Source organism: Oncorhynchus clarkii, chromosome 18 (genome assembly GCF_045791955.1).
Source record: "Oncorhynchus clarkii lewisi isolate Uvic-CL-2024 chromosome 18, UVic_Ocla_1.0, whole genome shotgun sequence".
In the NCBI taxonomy this organism is placed as follows: Eukaryota; Metazoa; Chordata; class Actinopteri; order Salmoniformes; family Salmonidae; genus Oncorhynchus; species Oncorhynchus clarkii.
In genome coordinates this window covers 61,371,280-61,391,801 of record NC_092164.1, presented here as the reverse complement: position 1 = coordinate 61,391,801, position 20,522 = coordinate 61,371,280, and the positions used below count along the sequence as shown (strand labels likewise).

At 44.2% G+C, this 20,522-nt stretch overlaps 1 protein-coding gene across 23 annotated transcripts in view; it reads right to left on the bottom strand.

The window, feature by feature from the left end:
- The window catches only part of LOC139373815 (focal adhesion kinase 1-like), a 229,214-nt gene that overhangs the window by 18,443 nt on the left and 190,249 nt on the right, over positions 1-20,522 (bottom strand). For 9 of the 23 annotated variants that reach the window (XM_071114850.1, XM_071114848.1, XM_071114849.1 and 6 more), the window contains 12 exons: positions 20,430-20,453; positions 17,603-17,700; positions 17,125-17,209; positions 16,442-16,542; positions 16,093-16,208; positions 15,781-15,881; positions 14,514-14,603; positions 13,524-13,728; positions 10,704-10,815; positions 7,409-7,495; positions 2,985-3,122; positions 2,646-2,777 (listed from right to left, as the gene is read on the bottom strand). In XM_071114850.1, coding sequence (XP_070970951.1) covers positions 2,646-2,777; positions 2,985-3,122; positions 7,409-7,495; positions 10,704-10,815; positions 13,524-13,728; positions 14,514-14,603; positions 15,781-15,881; positions 16,093-16,208; positions 16,442-16,542; positions 17,125-17,209; positions 17,603-17,700; positions 20,430-20,453 — 1,289 coding nt within the window. The remainder of the gene's footprint in view (positions 1-2,645; positions 2,778-2,984; positions 3,123-7,408; positions 7,496-10,703; positions 10,816-13,523; positions 13,729-14,513; positions 14,604-15,780; positions 15,882-16,092; positions 16,209-16,441; positions 16,543-17,124; positions 17,210-17,602; positions 17,701-20,429; positions 20,454-20,522) is intronic. The other 14 variants (XM_071114852.1, XM_071114855.1, XM_071114853.1 and 11 more) reach the window with 2 other exon arrangements.

The window sequence follows — 20,522 nt, the reverse complement described above, 5'->3', positions numbered from 1 at the left end:
TGTTTGGCCCTCTGATGTCAAAGCCCTTTTACAAAAACTCCCACCGTACCTAACATCATTACTAAACTGTAGACTTACCAGCCCCCGGTCTCAGGGATTGCTAACTTTTCAAATTCATTGTCTCTACTGAATTAGGTGAATCCATTTTTAGTTTTTTGTACCTTATTTCTGGAAAAATCTTCTAAATGTTCATAAATGTGATGTTCTGGTGTCACTAGGTCAATTCAGAAGGCTGATTGAGGACCTTATGTTCTGGTGTCACTAGGTCAATTAAGAAGGCTGATTGAGGACCTTATTACTGATGAATGTGATGTTCTGGTGTCACTTGGTCAATTCAGAAGGCTGATTGAGGACCTTATGTTCTGGTGTCACTAGGTCAATTCAGAAGGCTGATTGAGGACCTTATGTTCTGGTGTCACTAGGTCAATTCAGAAGGCTGATTGAGGACCTTAATACTGATGAATGTGATGTTCTGGTGTCACTAGGTCAATTCAGAAGGCTGATTGAGGACCTTATTACTGATGAATGTAATGTTCTGGTGTCACTTGGTCAATTCAGAAGGCTGATTGAGGACCTTATGTTCTGGTGTCACTAGGTCAATTCAGAAGGCTGATTGAGGACCTTATGTTCTGGTGTCACTAGGTCAATTCAGAAGGCTGATTGAGGACCTTGTGTTCGTTCTGGTGTCACTAGGTCAATTCAGAAGGCTGATTGAGGACCTTGTGTTCGTTCTGGTGTCACTAGGTCGATTCAGAAGGCTGATTGAGGACCTTGTGTTCTGGTGTCACTAGGTCGATTCAGAAGGCTGATTGAGGACCTTGTGTTCTGGTGTCACTAGGTCAATTCAGAAGGCTTATTGAGGACCTTGTGTTCTGGTGTCACTAGGTCAATTCAGAAGGCTGATTGAGGACCTTGTGTTCTGGTGTCACTAGGTCAATTCAGAAGGCTGATTGAGGACCTTGTGTTCTGGTGTCACTAGGTCAATTCAGAAGGCTGATTGAGGACCTTAATACTGATGAATGTGATGTTCTGGTGTCACTAGGTCAATTCAGAAGGCTGATTGAGGACCTTGTTACTGATGAATGTGATGTTCTGGTGTCACTAGGTCAATTCAGAAGGCTAATTGAGGACCTTGTGTTCTGGTGTCACTAGGTAAATTCAGAAGGCTGATTGAGGACCTTGTGTTCGTTCTGGTGTCACTAGGTCGATTCAGAAGGCTGATTGAGGACCTTGTGTTCTGGTGTCACTAGGTCAATTCAGAAGGCTGATTGAGGACCTTGTGTTCTGGTGTCACTAGGTCAATTCAGAAGGCTGATTGAGGACCTTGTGTTCTGGTGTCACTAGGCCAATTCAGAAGGCTGATTGAGGACCTTGTGTTCTGGTGTCACTAGGTCAATTCAGAAGGCTGATTGAGGACCTTGTGTTCTGGTGTCACTAGGTCAATTCAGAAGGCTGATTGAGGACCTTGTGTTCTGGTGTCACTAGGTCAATTCAGAAGGCTGATTGAGGACCTTGTGTTCTGGTGTCACTAGGTCAATTCAGAAGGCTGATTGAGAACCTTATTACTGATGAATGTGTTTGCTTTTTATGACCGTGTTTTTCTTTCTGCTTGCATTTTGCCTTTATATTGATGTGCTCATCTATAAAAGACACCTTTGTCTCTGTATAAATTAAAGGTTAAAAAAACATTACATTGACATTAAATCTTAGGTAGAGAGAGTATGTCTCTCAGTCACAAGGATCAAGTGATTGACAACGAGGGTGTAGACTGAGGTAGAGAGCATATGTTTCTATTTAGCAGGAGTTAGTGAGGTACAAACAGAGGATGAAAGGTGCTGTTGCTAATACACATCCTAATTGGGGATCCAAATAACCAAAGGTGAGATTGAGAGTGTATTAGCTGGTGTTTTAGCATGATAGCGAGAGGGAGCCAGTGTGGGGTAAAAGATGAAGTAGCCAGATGGTACTGGGTGAATAAGGTCGATAAGAGGCTGTTACCAGGAAGATCTCCTTCTGCTCCAGCCAGCGCTGGTCCTCAACCTATCTCTCTCTCCCTTTCTCTCAGGACGGTGCACGGTCCTCAACCTATCTCTCTCTCCCTTTCTCTCAGGACGGTGCACGTGTGTGTCAGTATGTGGTGAATAAGAGGCTGTTAAGGCGTCTGCATACATAGCTTTGTTTTACTCCCAGCAGAACTCAGCTAGGTTCGGAGTTAACTTAAAATACAGTTGGAAAAACTAGAAAAAATTGGCAATGTTACCTTTTGAGACAAGTACCGCTTCCTCAAAATAGTCAGAATTAATCGAACACAACTCAAGAAATCTCTCCTTAATTTTGACATTTTTGTAGAGGAGGACTTAGTTGCGCAATTTTACATCTAACTAATGTTTGGTGCAGTATTTCATAAGTGAAAAAATGTGCATGAAAACTAGTCTTCTGTCGTTGAATGACAACAAACATTTAATTTGACAAATCCTTACTGTTGACCAATCACGGACGAAGGGGCGTAAACTTCAGCTACCAAGCTCCGATAAGCCTCAATAAAAAATGTTGTGCGATCGACCAGCCCCAAAAAAACCTGCCGAAGACCAAAATGGATAAAAACATCACAGTGTTTGGACTGGGAAGCATACGGTAAGCTTTACCAGGAAGCACTCCTCCTGCTCCAACCAGCGCTGGTCCTCCTTCATCTGCTGCTGCTGTATCATCAGCCTCTCCTCCATCAGGTGGGGGGGCAGTGCCTGGCCCAGACCACGCATGTCCAACGTACCTCCGTCCTGGGAGAGGGAAAGACAGGCAGAGGGGGATTGAGGGAGAGGGAGGTAGAGAGGACAGTGGATTTGTAATAAGCCTCATCTGTGATTGCTAGAGATGTACCAAGCTCAGAAAATAGCTGATGAAATTCAGCAATTTCACCTGAATACAATTGGCAGAACCACAGTAAGGAGAGTACACGTGTATATTTTTGTGGAGCTCTCTCTCACCTCCATGTTGGGGGACCACATGGGGACGTCTCCTGGTCGGTGGTGGTTCCAGGCCTCCTGAGGGTCCAGAACACCGGCCTGGGGAGAGTACCCTCCACTGGGCATAGTGGGAATGCCGTGGGGGCCTGGGTACCCAACCTGGATATGGTAGGACAGACGACAGGTGAAAACCCCATTTTGTTTGGCGAGAGGATTGTGATGATACAAAAGTATTGTCTGTGAGGCAAGGCTGTTCATCATATAACATTAGTTAGCATCAGTTAGCATTTCAGGGTACAGGGAAACATTTAGCTTTCAGTATAACGCAGTACCTCATTATTTACCCTCCAGACACAAAGACCTATGGGACTTCATGTATATCTGAGCCACAATACATGGCTGACATGGCCTGTGTGTGACATGTGACATTAGCACTGGGCTGATAAACATCCTAAAAATAACTGACCTGAAAATAAAAGACAATAACCTATAAATATGCATACCGGCACACAGAACGCCTTTTAAGGCGATAACGTAGTCAAGTGCGATAACAACAGAATCTGAGAGTGGATTTTTCCGCAGATGGAATCTGCCTTAAGTCAACAATACCAGCAGTTTGAAAAAGTGTTACAGGAAATTCCCGCTGTCAGCAATGTATTACGGGGAGCTGAGGTGCTGTAAAATAACTTAGTTTGGGGAGATATCATTTCTCATTCTCAATGCATTCACTATTTCAGCTCAGCTGCCATGGGAAGAGAGAGGGCAAGTCAGGTCGCCATAAATTCACCATTTTACGTCAGATGATAACGTTCTCACCCTCTACACACCACTAGCTAGTAAGAACCAAACCACTGCCAAGTAGCTAGAAAAATATTCATGAAGACAGCTCCATTTAAATACATTTACTAAACCAGTATTGTCAGTACCTTATTATCAATGGAAATGGTTCCGATATTTAATGGTAACGGTATAAAGTAATAAACAGTAATACCACAGATATTGAATCAATAGAAGAGACGTGGAACCCCATTCTAATTCTATGGGTAATACACAGTAAATCAAATCACATTTTATTGGTCACATACATATATTTAGCTGATGTTATTGGTCACATACATATATTTAGCTGATGTTATTGGTCACATACACATATTTATCAGATGTTATTGGTCACATACACATATTTATCAGATGTTATTGGTCACATACACATATTTATCAGATGTTATTGGTCACATACACATATTTATCAGATGTTATTGGTCACATACACATATTTATCAGATGTTATTGGTCACATACACATATTTATCAGATGTTATTGTGGGTGTATTCGATATGCTTGTGTTCCTGGCTCCAACAGTGCAGTAGTATCTAACAATTCACAACATTACACAAATCTAAAAGTAAAAGAATGGAATTAAGAAATATATAAATATTAGGACGAGCAATGTCTGAGTGGCATTGAATAAATACAGTAGAATGGACTACAGTATATACATATGAGATGAGTAAAGCAATATGTAAACATTATTAAAGTGACTAGTGTTCCATTATTAAAGTGACCAGTGATTCCATGTCTATGTACGTAGGGCAGCAGCCTCTAAGGTGCAGGGATACGTAACCGGATGGAAGCCGGCTAGTGACGGCTATTTAACAGTCCGATGGCCTTGAGATTGAAAAACAGCTTCTATCTCTCGGTCCCAGCTTTGATGCACCTGTACTGACCTCGACTTCTGGATGGTATCGGGGTGAACAGGCTGTGGCTCGAATGGTTGATATCCTTGGTGAACTTTTTGACCTTCCTGTGACATCGGCTGCTGTAGGTGTCCTGGAGGACAGGCAGTGTGTCCCCGGTGATGCTTTGGGCCGACCGTACCCCCCTCTGGAGAGCCCTGCGGTTGTGGGCGGTGCAGTTGCCATACCAGGCGGTGATACAGCCCGACAGGATGCTCTCAATTGTGCATATGTAAAAGTTTGTGAGGGTCTTAGGGGCCAAGCCAAGTTTCTTCAGCCTCCTGTGGTTGGACCATTTCACAATGCTGTCTGTGTGGGTGGACCATTTCAGATTGTCAATGATGTGTACGCAGAGGAACTTGAAGCTTTCTGCCTTCTCCACTGCGGTCCTGTCGATGTGGATAGGTGCGTGCTCCCTCTGCTGTTTCCTGAAGTCCACGATTAGCTTCTTCATTTTGATGACGTTGAGGTTATTTTCCTGGCACCACTCCGCCAGGGCCCTCACCTCCTCCCTGTAGACTGTCGCGTCATTGTTGGTAATCAGACCTCCGACTGTTGTGTCATCTGCAAACTTGATGATTGAGTTGGAGGCGTGCGTAGCCACGCAGTCATGGGTGAACAGGGCGTACAGGGCTGATCACGCACCCTTGTGGGGCCCCTGTGTTGAGGATCAGCGAAGTGGAAATGTTGTTTCTTACCTTCAACACCTGGGGGCGGCCCGTCAGGAAGTCCAGGGCCCAGTTGCACAGGGCAGGGTTCAGACCCAGGACCCTGAGCTTAATGATGAGCTTGGCGGGTACTATGGTGTTAAAGGCTGAGCTATAGTCAATGAACAGCATTCTTATATAAGTATTCCTCTTGTCCAGATGGGTTAGGGCAGTGTGCAGTGTGATGGCGCTTGTATTGTCTGTGGATCTACTAGGGTGGTGTGCAAATTGAAGTGGGTCTAGGGTGTCAGGTAAGGTAGAAGTGATATGATCCTTGACTAGTCTCTCAAAGCACTTCATGATGACAGAATTGAGTGCTACGGGGCGATAGTCATTTAGTTGTTACCTTAGCTTCTTGGGTACAGGAACAATGGTGGACATCTTGAAGCATGTGGGGACAGTAGACTGGGATAGGGAGAGATTGAATATGTCCGTAAACACTCCCGCCAGCTGGTCTTACGCATGCTCTGAGGACGCAGCTAGGGATGCCGTCTGGGCCTTCAGCAACACGCTTAAATGTCTTACTCACGTAAGCCACGGAGAACGAGAGCCCACAGTCCTTGGGAGCAAGCCGCGTCGGTGGAACTGTGTTATCCTCAAAGTGGGCGAAGAAGGTGTTTAACTTGTCCGGGAGCAAGACTCTGGTTTTCCCTTTGTAATCTGTGCTTGTCTGAAGAGCCTGCCACATACGTCTCATGTCTGAGCTGTTGAATTGCATCTCTACTTTGTCTCTGCACTGACTTTTTTGCCTGTTTGATTACCTTACGGAGGAAATAACTACACTGTTTGTATTCAATCATATTTGGTATTTGGTATTTTATTGTCGGCATCCCGGAAGGGGGAGTAACAGTGGTCCAGCGTTTTTCCAGCACGAGTACTACAGTCAATGTGTTGATAGAACATCGGTAGTGTTTTCCTCAAATATGCTTTGTTAAAATCCCCAGCTACAATAAATGCGGCCTCAGGATGTGGTTTCCAGTTTGCACAAAGTCCAGGGTAGTTCCTTGAGGGCCGTCGTGGTATCGGCTTGAAGGGGAATATACACGGCTGTGACTATAACCGAAGAGAATTCTCTTGGGAGGTAATACGGTCTGCATTTGATTGTGAGGTATTCTAGGTCGTGCAAACAAAAGGACCAGAGTTTCTGTATGTTATCACAATCACACCATGAGTAGTTAATCATGAAACATACACCACTGCCTTTCTTCTTCCCGGAGAGTTCTTTATTCCTGTCTGCGTGATGTACAGAGAACCCAGCTGGCTGTATGGACGGGGAAAGTATATCACGAGAGAGAGCCATGATTCCGTGAAACAGTATGTTAAACCCCTGATGTCTCTTTGGAAGGAGATCCTCGCCCTGAGCTCGTCTACTTTATTATCCAGAGACTGAACATTAGCAAGTAATATACTCGCAAGCGGTGGATGGTGTGCACGCCTCCTGAGTCGGACTAGAAGTCCACTCAGAATACCTCTTCTCCGACGTTGGCGTCTTGGAGCAACCTCTGGGATAAGTTCAATTGCCCTGGGGGGTATGAACAAAGAATCCAATTCGGGAAAGTCGTATTCCTGGTCGTAATGCTGGTGAGTTACCGCCGTTCTGATATCCAAAAGTTATTTCCGGATGTATGTAATGACACAAATAACATTATGGTCTAGTAATGTAAGAAATAACACACAAAAAGACAAAATACTGTAACGTTGCTTCGTAGCTAGAAGCAGAGCTGCCATGTCTATCGGCACTCATTCTCTGTGTTAAAAGTGTGTTAGTATAGTATATCATAGTATAGTATAGTAGAGTACAGTAGTATAGTATATTATAGCATAGTACAGTGTAGTATAGCAGTATAGTATAATAGTATACTACAGTAGTATACTACAGCAGTATAGTAGTATAGTATAGTCGTATAGTAGAGTACAGTAGTATAGTAGCATAGTATGTTATAGTATAGTACAGTAGTATACTACACTAGTATAGTACAGTAGTATAGTACAGTATAGTACCTGGTAATGGTTGAGCTGTCCAGCATGCTGAGGGCTGGGGTAGAATCCTTCACTAGACCGAGGGCTGGGGTAACCAGGTCTGCTGGGCTGCTCAGAGAGGGGGTGACAGATCATGCAGTAAGCATGTAAGTACACATGGGATAGATAGACTTTCTACAGGTTGTGATCCCCATCAATTGGACAGGGAATGAGAGTCATTGTATCAAGCTACCTAAAATATCTAAGGGGGATACCTAGTCAGTTGTACAACAATGCCTTCAACTGAAATGTGTCTTCTGCTTTTAACCCAACCCCTCTGAATCAGAGAGGTGCGGGGGCTGCCTTAATCAACATCCACGGCCGGGGAACAGTGGGTTAACTGCCTTTGTCAGGGGCAGAACGACAGATTTTTACCTTGTCAGCTCGGGGATTTGATCCAGCAACTTTTTGGTTACTGGGGCCAATGCTCTAACTACTAGGACACCTCAGAAATATGTTTACACTATAACCCCAGTCTTAATTGACTTTTAGATGCAAAGCACCAAGCTATCCTTTGTAGAAATCTTGTACACAATGGCATGCTTGACATGTATCTACATTCCAACCATAGGATGGCGCTGTATCCCATATCCAGAGATAAAATCAGATAAGAAAGCTTTATTATTCTTAGATGAGGAAACTATTTATGGATAAAATACAATCATAACACATAAAAACACAGACGTTGAATCCCACAAACTAGTAGCTAAACTATTAAAAACTAAAAACTAAAGTTTTATGTGAGTATGCATTGGTTTGAAGCTGATAAAGAAAGGACATTCACATGAGCACCACAATGCCTACTCCACTCAGGCTCTACCAAGGTTTTCCAGCACACAGCATTCCTTTACTACAATAGCTATGTTGGTCTATTGTATACCGAACAAAAATACTCTGTCTTAGGCCAGTTAGGATCACCACTTTATTTGAAGAATGTGAAATGTCAGATAATAGTAGAGAGAATTATTTCTTTCAGCTATTATTTCTTTCATCACATTCCCAGTGGGTCAGAAGTTTACATACAATGAATTAGTATTTAGTAGCATTGACTTTAAATTGTTTAACTTGGGTCAAGCGTTTTGGGTAGCCTTCCACAAGCTTCCCACAATAAGTTGGGTACATTTTGGCCCATTCCTCCTGACAAAGCTGGTGTAACTGAGTCAGGTTTGTAGGCCTCCTTGCTCGCACAAGCTTTTTCAGTTCTGCCCACAAATTTTCTATGGGATCGAGGTCAGGGCTTTGTGATGGCCACTCCAATACCTTGACTTTGTTGTCCTTAAGCCATTTTGCCACAACTTTGGAAGTATGCTTGGGGTCATTGTCCATTTGGAAGACCCATTTGCAACCAAGCTTTAACTTCCTGACTGATATCTTGAGATGTTGCTTCAATATATCCACATAATTTTCAATCCTCATGATGTCATCTATTTTGTGAAGTTCACCAGTCTCTCCTGCAGCAAAGCACCCCCACAACATGATGCTGCCACCCCCGTGCTTCACGGTTGGGATGGTGTTCTTCAGATTGCAAGCCCCCCCATTTTTCCTCCAAACACAGCAATGGTCCGTATGGCCAAACAGTTCTATTTTTGTTTCATCAGACTAGAGGACATTTCTCCAAAAAGTATGATCTTTGTCCCCATGTCCAGTTGCAAACCCTAGTCTGGCTTTTTTATGGTGGTTTTGGAGCGGTGGTTTCATCCTTGCTGAGCGACCTTTCAAGTTACGTCGATATAGGACTCGTTTTACTGTGGATATAGATACTTTTGTACCTGTTTCCTCCAGCATCTTCACAAGGTCCTTTGCTGTTGTTCTGGGATTGATTTGCACTTTTCTCACCAAAGTACGTTCATCTCTAGGAGACAGAACGCATCTCCTTCCTGAGCGGTATGACAGCAGCGTGGTCCCATGGTGTTTAGACTTGCGTACTATTGTTTGTACAGATGAATGTGGTACCTTCAAGCGTTTGGAAATTGCTCCCAAGGATGAACCAGACTTTGGAGGTCTACAATTGTTTTTCTGAGGTCTTGGCTGATTTCATTAGATTTTTCCATGAGGTCAAGCAAAGAGGCACTGAGTTTGAAGATAGGCCTTGAAATATATCCACAGGTACACCTCCAATTGACTCAAATTATGTCAATTAGCCTATCAGAAGCTTCTAAAGCCATGACATCATTTTCTGGAATTTTCCAAGCTGTTTAAAGGCACAGTCAACTTATGTCAACTTCTGACCCACTGGAATTGTGATACAGTGAATTCTAAGTGAAATAGTCTGTCTGTAAACAATTGTTGGAAAAATTACTTCATGCACAAAGTAGTTGTCCTAACCGACTTGCCAAAACTATAGTTTGTTAACAAGAAATTTGTGGAGTGGTTGAAAAACAAGTTTTAATGATTCCAACCTAAGTGTATGTAAACTTCCGACTTCAACTGTAGGTAGGGGTGAAGTGACTATGCATAGATAATAAACAGCAAGTAGCATAGTCCAGGTGGCCATTAGATTAATTGTTCAGCAGTCTTATGGCTTGGTGGTAGAAGCTGTTAAGGAGCCTTTTGGTCCTAGACTTGGCGCTCCGGTACCTCTTGCTGTGCGGTAGCAGAGAAAACAGTCTATGACTTAGGTGACTGGAGTCTCTGACAATTTTATGGGCTTTGCTCTGACACCGCCTATTATATAGGTCCTGGATGGCAGGAAGCTTGGCCCCAGTGATGTACTGGGCCATACGTACTACCCTCCCTAGCGCCTTACGGTCAGATGCCGAGCAGTTGCCATAGCAGGCGGTGATGCAACCGGTCAGGATGCTCTCGATGGTGCAGCTGTAGAACACTCATAAGCTTAAGTTCCATCGCCATCTGGGAACCGGGCCCTGGCTATTACTTCATAGACATGGCTATTTGTATTTATGCAAACATATGGATTGTCCCTTTAAAGAGGAGAAGGGGTGAATATCAACAGCAGAGGGGGTTAAGCAATTCCTGTAAGTGACTCTCAAAGTACTGAATAAGTTGGCTGAGTGAGCATTTGGAATGAAATCCCCCCCACAGACCCCCCTCCAGGTTTTTATGTGTTGATGGCCACTTCCCACTAAGGGGCCCTACGCCGACGTCTTGTTTTGGTCCTGTCCGTATGTCTTTTTTAAATATTTTTTTGGTGGAGTCCAGACCAGCCTTGATTTCAATGTCCACCGATGGGACTCCATAACAACATGCCACGTTGATACAAGTGACTTTTGGTAGCAGGAGAACATTTTCCAAACCTACTTTGGGGGGGGGTTCTTACTTTAGGGGGGGCCTCGTCAGAGGCCCCTGAGTCCCAGGACACAGTGACCTGACGTCTCATCTCCATCCTCAGTCTCTCCTCCTGCTGGGCCTTCTCCTCCTCCAGGATTGTACTGCAGGGAACACACAACAGCTTATCATACAGTCATAACACAGACTGGGATACAGTGGAGGGGGTTGCTACACAATTAACATACACAAAACACTTTAAATATTATGTTCTTAGTTATCACAGACACCTCTCCGCTTCAGATGTAACAGAAGACAAACATCCATTATCTGTATCTACCTCCAAATGTATTATCCATTATTCGTATCTATTACCAAATGTATTATCCATTACCAAAAGTATAATCCATTATCCGTATCTATTACTAAATGTATAATCCATTATCCGTATCTATTACCAAATGTATTATCCATTATTAGTATCTATTACCAAATGTATTATCCATTATTAGTATATATTACCAAATGTATTATCCATTATTAGTATCTATTACTAAATGTATAATCCATTATCTGTATCTATTACCAAATGTATTATCCATTATTAGTATCTATTACCAAATGTATTATCCATTATTAGTATCTATTACCAAATGTATTATCCATTATTAGTATCTATTACTTAATGTATTATCCATTATTAGTATCTATTACCAAATGTATTATCCATTATTAGTATCTATTACCAAATGTATTATCCATTACTAGTATCTATTACCAAATGTATTATCCATTATTAGTATCTATTACCAAATGTATTATCCATTACTAGTATCTATTACCAAATGTATTATCCATTATCTGTATCTATTACTAAATGTATTATCCAAGTTCAATCATCCTCATCCACCAGTAATGTGAATGTCTAATTTACCTCTCAGGAAAACGCTCATCTCCCATGTGTATGCCTCAGAGCCCATGTGTATGCCTCAGAGCCCATGTGCATCCAATCACACCACAACCATGATGAACCACCAGCTCCCCAGTCATATCCGCAGCAGTGTGTGTGAAAGTCCTGTACTGTTGCAATAAACTCTCTTTATCAGAGCCAGCAGCTCCACCTCCTTCCTCCTGCATGGGTAGCCTGTTGTGGTTGGCCCCTGGCCAGTCATTCTATCAGCCAGCCTACCACTGGACTGGATTGACTGGGACGTATGATGCTGTGGAACTAACTACCAGGGTTGTGTTCACTAGGGCACACCGTAGCTAAACGTATCTCAAAGGAATGCTAACAGGAAATAGAATGGCTCACATCCTCTAGGGAGGGAGGGAGGGAGGGAGGGAGGGAGGGAGGGAGGGAGGGAGGGAGGGAGGGGGGGAGGGGGGGAGGGAGGGAGGGAGGGAGGGAGGGAGGGAGGGAGGGAGGGACGGACGGACGGACGACAGACAGACAGACAGACAGACAGACAGACAGACAGACAGACAGACAGACAGACACTCACATACTCTAGGACTTTATCGACGGACAGACAGCCACCTAGCCACCGTGCTTCTACATTGCTTGCTGTTTGGGGTTTTAGGCTGGGTTTCTGTGCAGCACTTTGTGACATCAGCTGATGTAAGAAGAGCTTTATAAATACATTTGATTGACATACTAAGGCCAAGGGCCCATGGGATAGGTAAGGCAATAAATCCACCACACAAGGGCTGCATCTCAAATGGGCCTATAGGGCTCTAGTCTAAAGGTAGTGTGCTATATAGGGATTAGGGTGCCATTTGGGACGCAGACGAGGACTACCCACAGAAATGTACCGACACACACCCTCTAATGTGGCTTTGCTTCAGCTAGTCTAAACGATCTATGTACATCACACTTCATCCACCTACCATGGATTAGACTGACATAGATTGACCATTGAAGTGCATTGTGTGCTGGCAATTGATAGTCTCTATTGGGAATATGGCATCGACCTGTTGCCTCTTTCTATTTTTTTTATTTAACTAGGCAAGTCAGTTAAGAACAAATTCTTATTTACAATGATGGCCTACCCCAGCCAAACCCTCCCCTAAACAGGACAACAAGTGGGCCAAATTGTGCGCTGCCCTATAGGACTTCTGATCACGGATGGTTGTAATACAGCCCGGGTTCAAACCAGGGTCTGTAGTGACGCCTCTAGCACAATGCAGTGCCTTAAACCGCTGCGCCACTTGGGAACCCCACTCTTATTTGAATTACAACTTAAGTAGCTGAGACCACTCTGTTTCTAAAGTTACTGAAGTGTTCTGTACACTAATACATGAAACAGTGACCTCTTGTGTGGCAATGTGGAACATTTATTTTAACCTTTATTTAACTAGGCAAATCAGCTGAGAACAAATTCTTATTTATTATGACGGCCTACCGGGGAACAGAGGGTTAACTGCCTTGTTCAGGGGCAGAACGACAGATCTTTACCTTGTCAGCTCAGGGATTTGATCCAACAACCTTTCGGTTACTGGCCCAACACTCTAACGACTAGGCTTCCTGCCGCCCCAACATCATTCTTCCAGAGTTATAGAGCAGGGATACTGTGTGGGAAAGAACACTGCCAAGCACGTATGAGGCGTTTCTTCTAGACAGATTTGTTTTTTCGCCCCCTACTAATGGTTATGGTTAGGAATAGGTTAGTTAAGCTGATCCTAGATCTGTGCTTAAAGGCACCTTTTATCCTGAGGCATATAGTTCACCAGAGCCTACAGTAATGCAGCATCTCAGAGTAGGAGTGCTGATCTCGGATCAGGTCCTCCCTGTCCCAGTAATCTTATTCATTAGGATTGTAAAGGAAAACAACGCACTTCCGACCCCTGAACTTCTCCCCCCAGAGGTACTGACCTGAGCTGGGTTTTGAGTTCTGTGAAGCGGGGTCTCTTGCTGGGGTCGTAGGCCCAGCACTTGGTCATCAGGCTGTACAGGGTGGGGGGGCAGTTGTGAGGCATGGCCAGACGCTCTCCGTTCTCTATCCGCCCGATGACATCGTTGTTCTTCACCCCCTGGAAGGGCTTGATACCATACATGAGGATCTCCCACATGCACACACCTGGAGAGGAGGGGAGGGGAAGGAGGGGAGGGGAGGGAAGTAGTGGGGGGGAGAGGAGGGGAGGGCAGGAGAGGAGAGAGGAGGAACAGAGAGAGGAGAGGAGTGGGGAGGAGAGGAGAAGGAAGGAGAGAGGAGAGGAGGGGAGGAGAGAGGAGGGGAAGATATAAGGAGGAGGGGAAGAGGGGAGAGAGGAGGGCAGGAGGGGAGAGAGGAGGGCAGGAGGGGAGTGGGGAGGAGAGGAGAGAGGAAAGGAGTGGGGAGGAGAGGAGGGGAGGGCAGGAGAGGAGAGAGGAGAGGAGGAACAGAGAGAGGAGAGGAGAGGAGAGAGGAGGAACAGAGAGAGGAGAGGAGTGGGGAGGAGAGGAGAAGGAAGGAGAGAGGAGAGGAGGGGAGGAGAGAGGAGGGGAAGATATAAGGAGGAGGGGAAGAGGGGAGAGAGGAGGGCAGGAGGGGAGAGAGGAGGGCAGGAGGGGAGTGGGGAGGAGAGGAGAGAGGAAAGGAGTGGGGAGGAGAGGAGGGGAGGGCAGGAGAGGAGAGAGGAGAGGAGGAACAGAGAGAGGAGAGGAGAGGAGGAGAGGGAAGGAGAGAGGAGAGGAGTGGAGGAGAGGGAAGGAGAGAGGAGAGAAGTGGAGGAGAGGAGGGGAGGAGAGGGAATGAGAGAGGAGAGGGGTGGGAAGGGGGGAAAGACTGTAAGGACAGGCTATAGATATGACAGAGACAGACACAAACACGAACATACAGGAGTTGATAGCTAGATGTGTGTCATCTGCAGCAGCCAAACTCACCAAACATCCACACATCGCTGGCTGAGGTAAAGCGTCTGAAGTTGATGGATTCTGGAGCCATCCATTTGATTGGAAGTTTCCCCTTGGAAGCTGAAAAAAGGTTGGACGTTGAGACAAAACCCATGTGTGCTTCAGCGTGTAGACGTTCTGCAATGGCTTTCACAACCAGCAGATGGTGCACAAATCATCAGCCTGGAAGTCAGTGGGTTTGTACCAGAGACCGTATTAAACATGTTTGTACCAGAGACCTTGTAAAACAGGTTTGTACCAGAGACTGTATTAAACAGGTTTGTACCAGAGACTGTATTAAACAGGTTTGTACCAGAGACCGTATAAAACAGGTTTGTACCAGAGACTGTATAAAACAGGTTTGTACCAGAGACCTTATAAAACAGGTTTGTACCAGAGACTGTATTAAACAGGTTTGTACCAGAGACCTTATAAAACAGGTTTGTACCAGAGACCGTATTAAACAGGTTTGTACCAGAGACCTTATAAAACAGGTTTGTACCAGAGACTGTATAAAACAGGTTTGTACCAGAGACCTTATAAAACAGGTTTGTACCAGAGACCGTATTAAACATGTTTGTACCAGAGACCTTGTAAAACAGGTTTGTACCAGAGACTGTATTAAACAGGTTTGTACCAGAGACTGTATTAAACAGGTTTGTACCAGAGACCTTATAAAACAGGTTTGTACCAGAGACTGTATAAAACAGGTTTGTACCAGAGACCATATTAAACAGGTTTGTACCAGAGACTGTATTAAACAGGTTTGTACCAGAGACCTTATTAAACAGGTTTGTACCAGAGACCTTATTAAACATGTTTGTACCAGAGACCTTATAAAACAGGTTTGTACCAGAGACTGTATTAAACAGGTTTGTACCAGAGACTGCATTAAACAGGTTTGTACCAGAGACTGTATTAAACAGGTTTGTACCAGAGACTGTATTAAACAGGTTTGTACCAGAGACTGTATTAAACAGGTTTGTACCAGAGACTGTATTAAACAGGTTTGTACCAGAGACTGTATTAAACAGGTTTGTACCAGAGACCTTATAAAACAGGTTTGTACCAGAGACTGTATTAAACAGGTTTGTCCCAGAGACCTTATTAAACAGGTTTGTACCAGAGACTGTATTAAACAGGTTTGTACCAGAGACTGTATTAAACATGTTTGTACCAGAGACTGTATTAAACATGTTTGTACCAGAGACTGTATTAAACAGGTTTGTCCCAGAGACTGTATTAAACAGGTTTGTACCTTTGTAGTAGGAGCTGTCCTCCATGTAACGCGAGAGGCCAAAGTCTCCCAGCATCACACAGTCTGTGGAAGACACTAGCACGTTCCTGGCAGCAATGTCCCTGGAGACGTACACACAAAGAGATAATAACTAGCAATTCTGGAAAACCTGGGGATTTTGGAAAGATTCTGGAATTCTGCAAACCGTGCATTGAGTACTTAAATATTGACAGCGTGGCACAAATAAATATATTAGAAAATGAAAGCTTAACATAATCTTAAAAAGTGTCTACATCAACCTAAGTAGCAGGATAACATGGGTGGTGGTCTTACCTATGGACAAAGCGTTTGCTCTCCAGGTAGGCCAAGGCTGTGCTGAGCTGGTGTGAGAACAGGATCAATGTTGACAGGTCCAGGTTGTACTTCCTTACTTGTAAAAAGGACCTCAACTGGAAGATGAAAAACGTCAATGAGATTGATCCTCTTTTTTTTTCCAGAGATAGGTGGACGACAGAGGAAGCTGTTTCCAAACGCATTTCTGTCTTCTGGGATCTCTAATCTATTACAAGAATGACAAGAGCTCCAACAACACCTCTGCATACTGTACGTAGCCTATCTATCAAAACAAACATACTCTGTGTTTGTATGGTTCACAGTCAACCCAACCCCCAGGACGCCTCACCTCTCCCATCGTGCACAGCTCCATGATGATCCACACTGGGTTCTCTGTGATCACACCGATCAGCTTCACTATGTGGGGGTGGTCGAACTGACGCATGGTCACTGAGGAACACACATCACAAAGAGGTGTGAGGATTTCACCAAACAGTTAAGAACTAGAGTGGAAAGATGTAGACTAACATTTGATTACCCCCACCCCCAAAAACATAAATAAAATAAAAACATTTAATTGAGCATTTTCAAAGGAACAGAGAAAGGCTCCCTGGGATAGGTCTAACACAGACTCAAATGTCACTGCTCTTAGTTCACAAATATTGGCAATTTGCATCCCAAATGGCACCCTATTCCCTATCGTACATCCCAAATGGCACCCTATTCCCTACATAGGGCACTAGGGTGAAATTTAGGACAAACCCAATGTTTACAGTTACCAGCTTCATTAAATACAACATATTCCTTCCTCAACTGCCTGGGAACACTGTAAACACAGTGAGCAAAGCAACCTGAGACTACCATCAGGCAGTGTGTGTGTGTGTGTGTGTGTGTGTGTGTGTGTGTGTGTGTGTGTGTGTGTGTGACGGTGTGTGTGTGTGTGCATACATGGCAACCAGCAGCAACTGCAATCACCATTGGTCCCATTACAGTGACAAGGCACTAGCTTACACCACATTTCAGCACACTCACATGCTTCCTGAAGGAACTTCTCACGCACGCTGTCCGATGTGGAGTTCTTGCATGTTTTAATGGCCACGTTCAGAGTGGGATTCTCCTGGAAGTCAGACACAAGACCAAACATTGGGTCAGTTTATGTACAAGAAAATATTGAAGATATGAATGAGAAGAGAGATGCGTTTAGCAGTCGGGTGAAATTGAGAGGAACACGTGAGGATTGAGGAGGAGAGGAGAGATGCTTCGTCTGCAGATACACTATTATTTACTTGTTAGAGTACTATATACTTGTTATGTACTATATACAGTACCAGTCGAACGTTTGGACACGCCTACTCATTCAAGGGGTTTTCTTTATTTATTTTAACACGTTTTTGTTGTTTTTGAGAAAATAGTACAAATAAAGGAAACCCCTTGAAGGAGTAGGTGTGTCCACACTTCTGCCTGGTTCTGTACTTATCCTATACTATATACTTGTTACGGTACTATTTACCGGGCTGTTGTAGACTCCCTGGTGGACGTCTCCAAACTGTCCCTCTCCGATGCAGCGTCCCAGCTCTATCCTGTCTCTCTGGATCTCATAGTCCCTGGCTGGGGAGGGAAAGAGGACCCCTGTTAGTTGTGTGGTGTGGTATAGTGTGGTGTTGTGTGGTTCGGTTTGGTATGGTGTGGGTGTGTGCGTTTGTGTACGTGTGTGAGCAAAGCCACAGATGGATGGGTAACCCAAGCCAGGAGGAGCTGATTGAGGTCATTTTGGTTGTTAATCATAACAGCAAGAAGCCTTGGCTGTATTTTGACTGCAGTAGACAGTAGTACTCTATTAAATACTGTATATATATATATATATATATATATATATACACTACATGACCAAAAGTATGTGGACACCTGCTTGTCGAACATCTCATTCCAATACCATGGGCATTAATATGAAGTTGGTCCCCCCTTTGCTGCTATAACAGACTCCACTCTACTGGGGAGGCTTTCCACAAGATGTTGAGTTCAGGCACTGATGTTGGGCAATTAGGCCTGGCTCGCTGTAGGCATTCCAATTCATCCCGAAAAGTATGTTTGATTTGGTTGAGGTCAGGGCTCTGTGCAGGCCAGTTAAGTTCTTCCACACTGATCTCAAATAAACCATTTCTGTATGGACTTCACTTTGTGCACGGGGACATTGTCATGCTCCACAAATCTTTACAGTGGGCACTATGCATTGGGGCAGGTAATGTTCCCATGGCTTCTGCCAAACCCAGATTAGTCTGTTAGACTGCCAGATGGTGAAGTGTGATTCATCACTCCAGAGAACGTGTTTCCACCACTCCAGGGTCCTTTGGCGGCGAGCATTACACCACTCCAGCAAACTCTTGGCATTGCACATGGTGATCTTAGGCTTGTGCGGCAGCTCGGCCATGGAAACCCGTTTCCTGAAGTTCCCGATGAACAGTTATTGTGCTAACGTTGCTTCCAGAGGCAGGTTGGAACTCGGTAGTGAGGGTTGTAACTGAAGACAGATGATCATTCCATGCTACGTGCTTCAGCACTCGGCGGTCCCATTCTGTAAGCTTGTGTGGCCTACCATTTTGCAGCTGAGCCATTTTTGCTCCAAGACGTTTCCACTTCACAATAACAGCACTTAAAGTTGAACGGGGGCAACTCTAGCAGGGCAGACATTTTATAAACTTACTTGTTGGAAAGGTGGCATCCTATGATGGGTGCCACGTTGAAAGTCACTGAGTTCTTCAGTAAGGCCATTCTACTGCCAATGTTTGTCTATGCAGATTGCATGGCTGTGTGCTCGATTTTATACACATGTCAGCAACAGGGTGGCAGGTAGCCTAGTGGTTAGACCGTTGGGACTAGTAACTGAAAGGTTGCAAGATCGAATCCCCGAGCTGACAAGGTCAAATCTATCATTCTGCCCCTGAACAAGGCAGTTAACCAACTGTTCCTAGGCTGTCATTGAAAATAAGAATTTGTTCTTAATTGACTTGCCTAGTTAAACAAAGGTAAAATAAAAAAATGTAAAAAAATTAGGTGTGGCTCTGAAATAGCCGAATCCAGGAATATGAAGGGGTGTCCACATACTTTTGTATATGTTGTGTAACTGTATAAAGCCTTTCACACCAACCAACATGCACACTGCAACATAAACCGACCAGGCTGTAGTGATGTCTACACACATGTATGTAGCACTCAATATATGTTCTCCACGTTGCATATTTCAAATTACAACCGGCTACCACTGGTTTGATGTATTTGTTTCAATAATAAGATAATTTATCCCCAGACAGACATATAATGCACAAAAGGAATTTCACATCAAGCAAATTAAAATTAAATGAAAACAAAGGAAGAAACAGATCAGGAATATGAATAATAAATAAGTCAATTGAACACGTTCAACTCTGCTACTGAATGAATTAGATTGCTCCAGCTCACGGCTAGCAAGATAGACTACATTGGTTCAGCAAACAGTATTAAAGCAATAGTTCACTTCAAATTCAACGTTTTTCAGAGGTTTGAACGGAACGCAAAAGATGGATACCATCTAAGCTAATGAAGTTAAACAATTCCTATCTTTCAAATTAATTTTGGGATCCAGCCATACAGTGCCTTCGGGAAATATTTCAGACCCCTTGACCTTTTCCACATAAGGCTGTAATGTAATAAAATGTGGGAAAAGTCAAGGGGTCTGAATACTTTCTGATGGCACTGCATGGCTGAATCTGCAAAGTCTGTCAAACTTTGATTTTGGAGAGAATGTAATTGATTTAAACCTATTTTCCAGTAGCAGAGTTGAATGACACATTCTAGTACAGCTCATAACTACAATCACAACCATGATGGACAAGAGACAGAGAGACAGACAGAGAGACAGAGAGACAGACAGACAGAGAGACAGACAGAGAGACAGACAGAGAGACAGACAGACAGAGAGACAGACAGAAAGACAGAGACAGACAGACACAGAGACAGACACAGAGACAGACACAGAGACAGACACAGAGACAGACACAGAGACAGACACAGAGACAGACCGAGAGAGAGAGACAGGGAGAGAGAGACAGGGAGAGAGAGACAGGGAGACACAGAGAGAGCGAGAGAGAGAGAGAGAGAGACAGACAGACAGACAGACAGACAGACAGACAGACAGACAGACAGAGACAGACAGACAGAGAGACAGACAGACAGACATAGACAGAGACAGGGAGAAAGAGAGACAGGGAGAGAGAGAGGGAGAGAGAGAGACAGGGAGAGAGAGAGAAACCGACAGAGAGACAGACAGAGAGACAGACAGAGAGACAGACAGTCAGTGTTACCTTCGTCTACTCCATAGCTCACTGCTGGGCGGTTAGGATAAAGAGAGGTGGCTTTTAGAAACCATTCACAACAGACCAGGGGACACGCACACA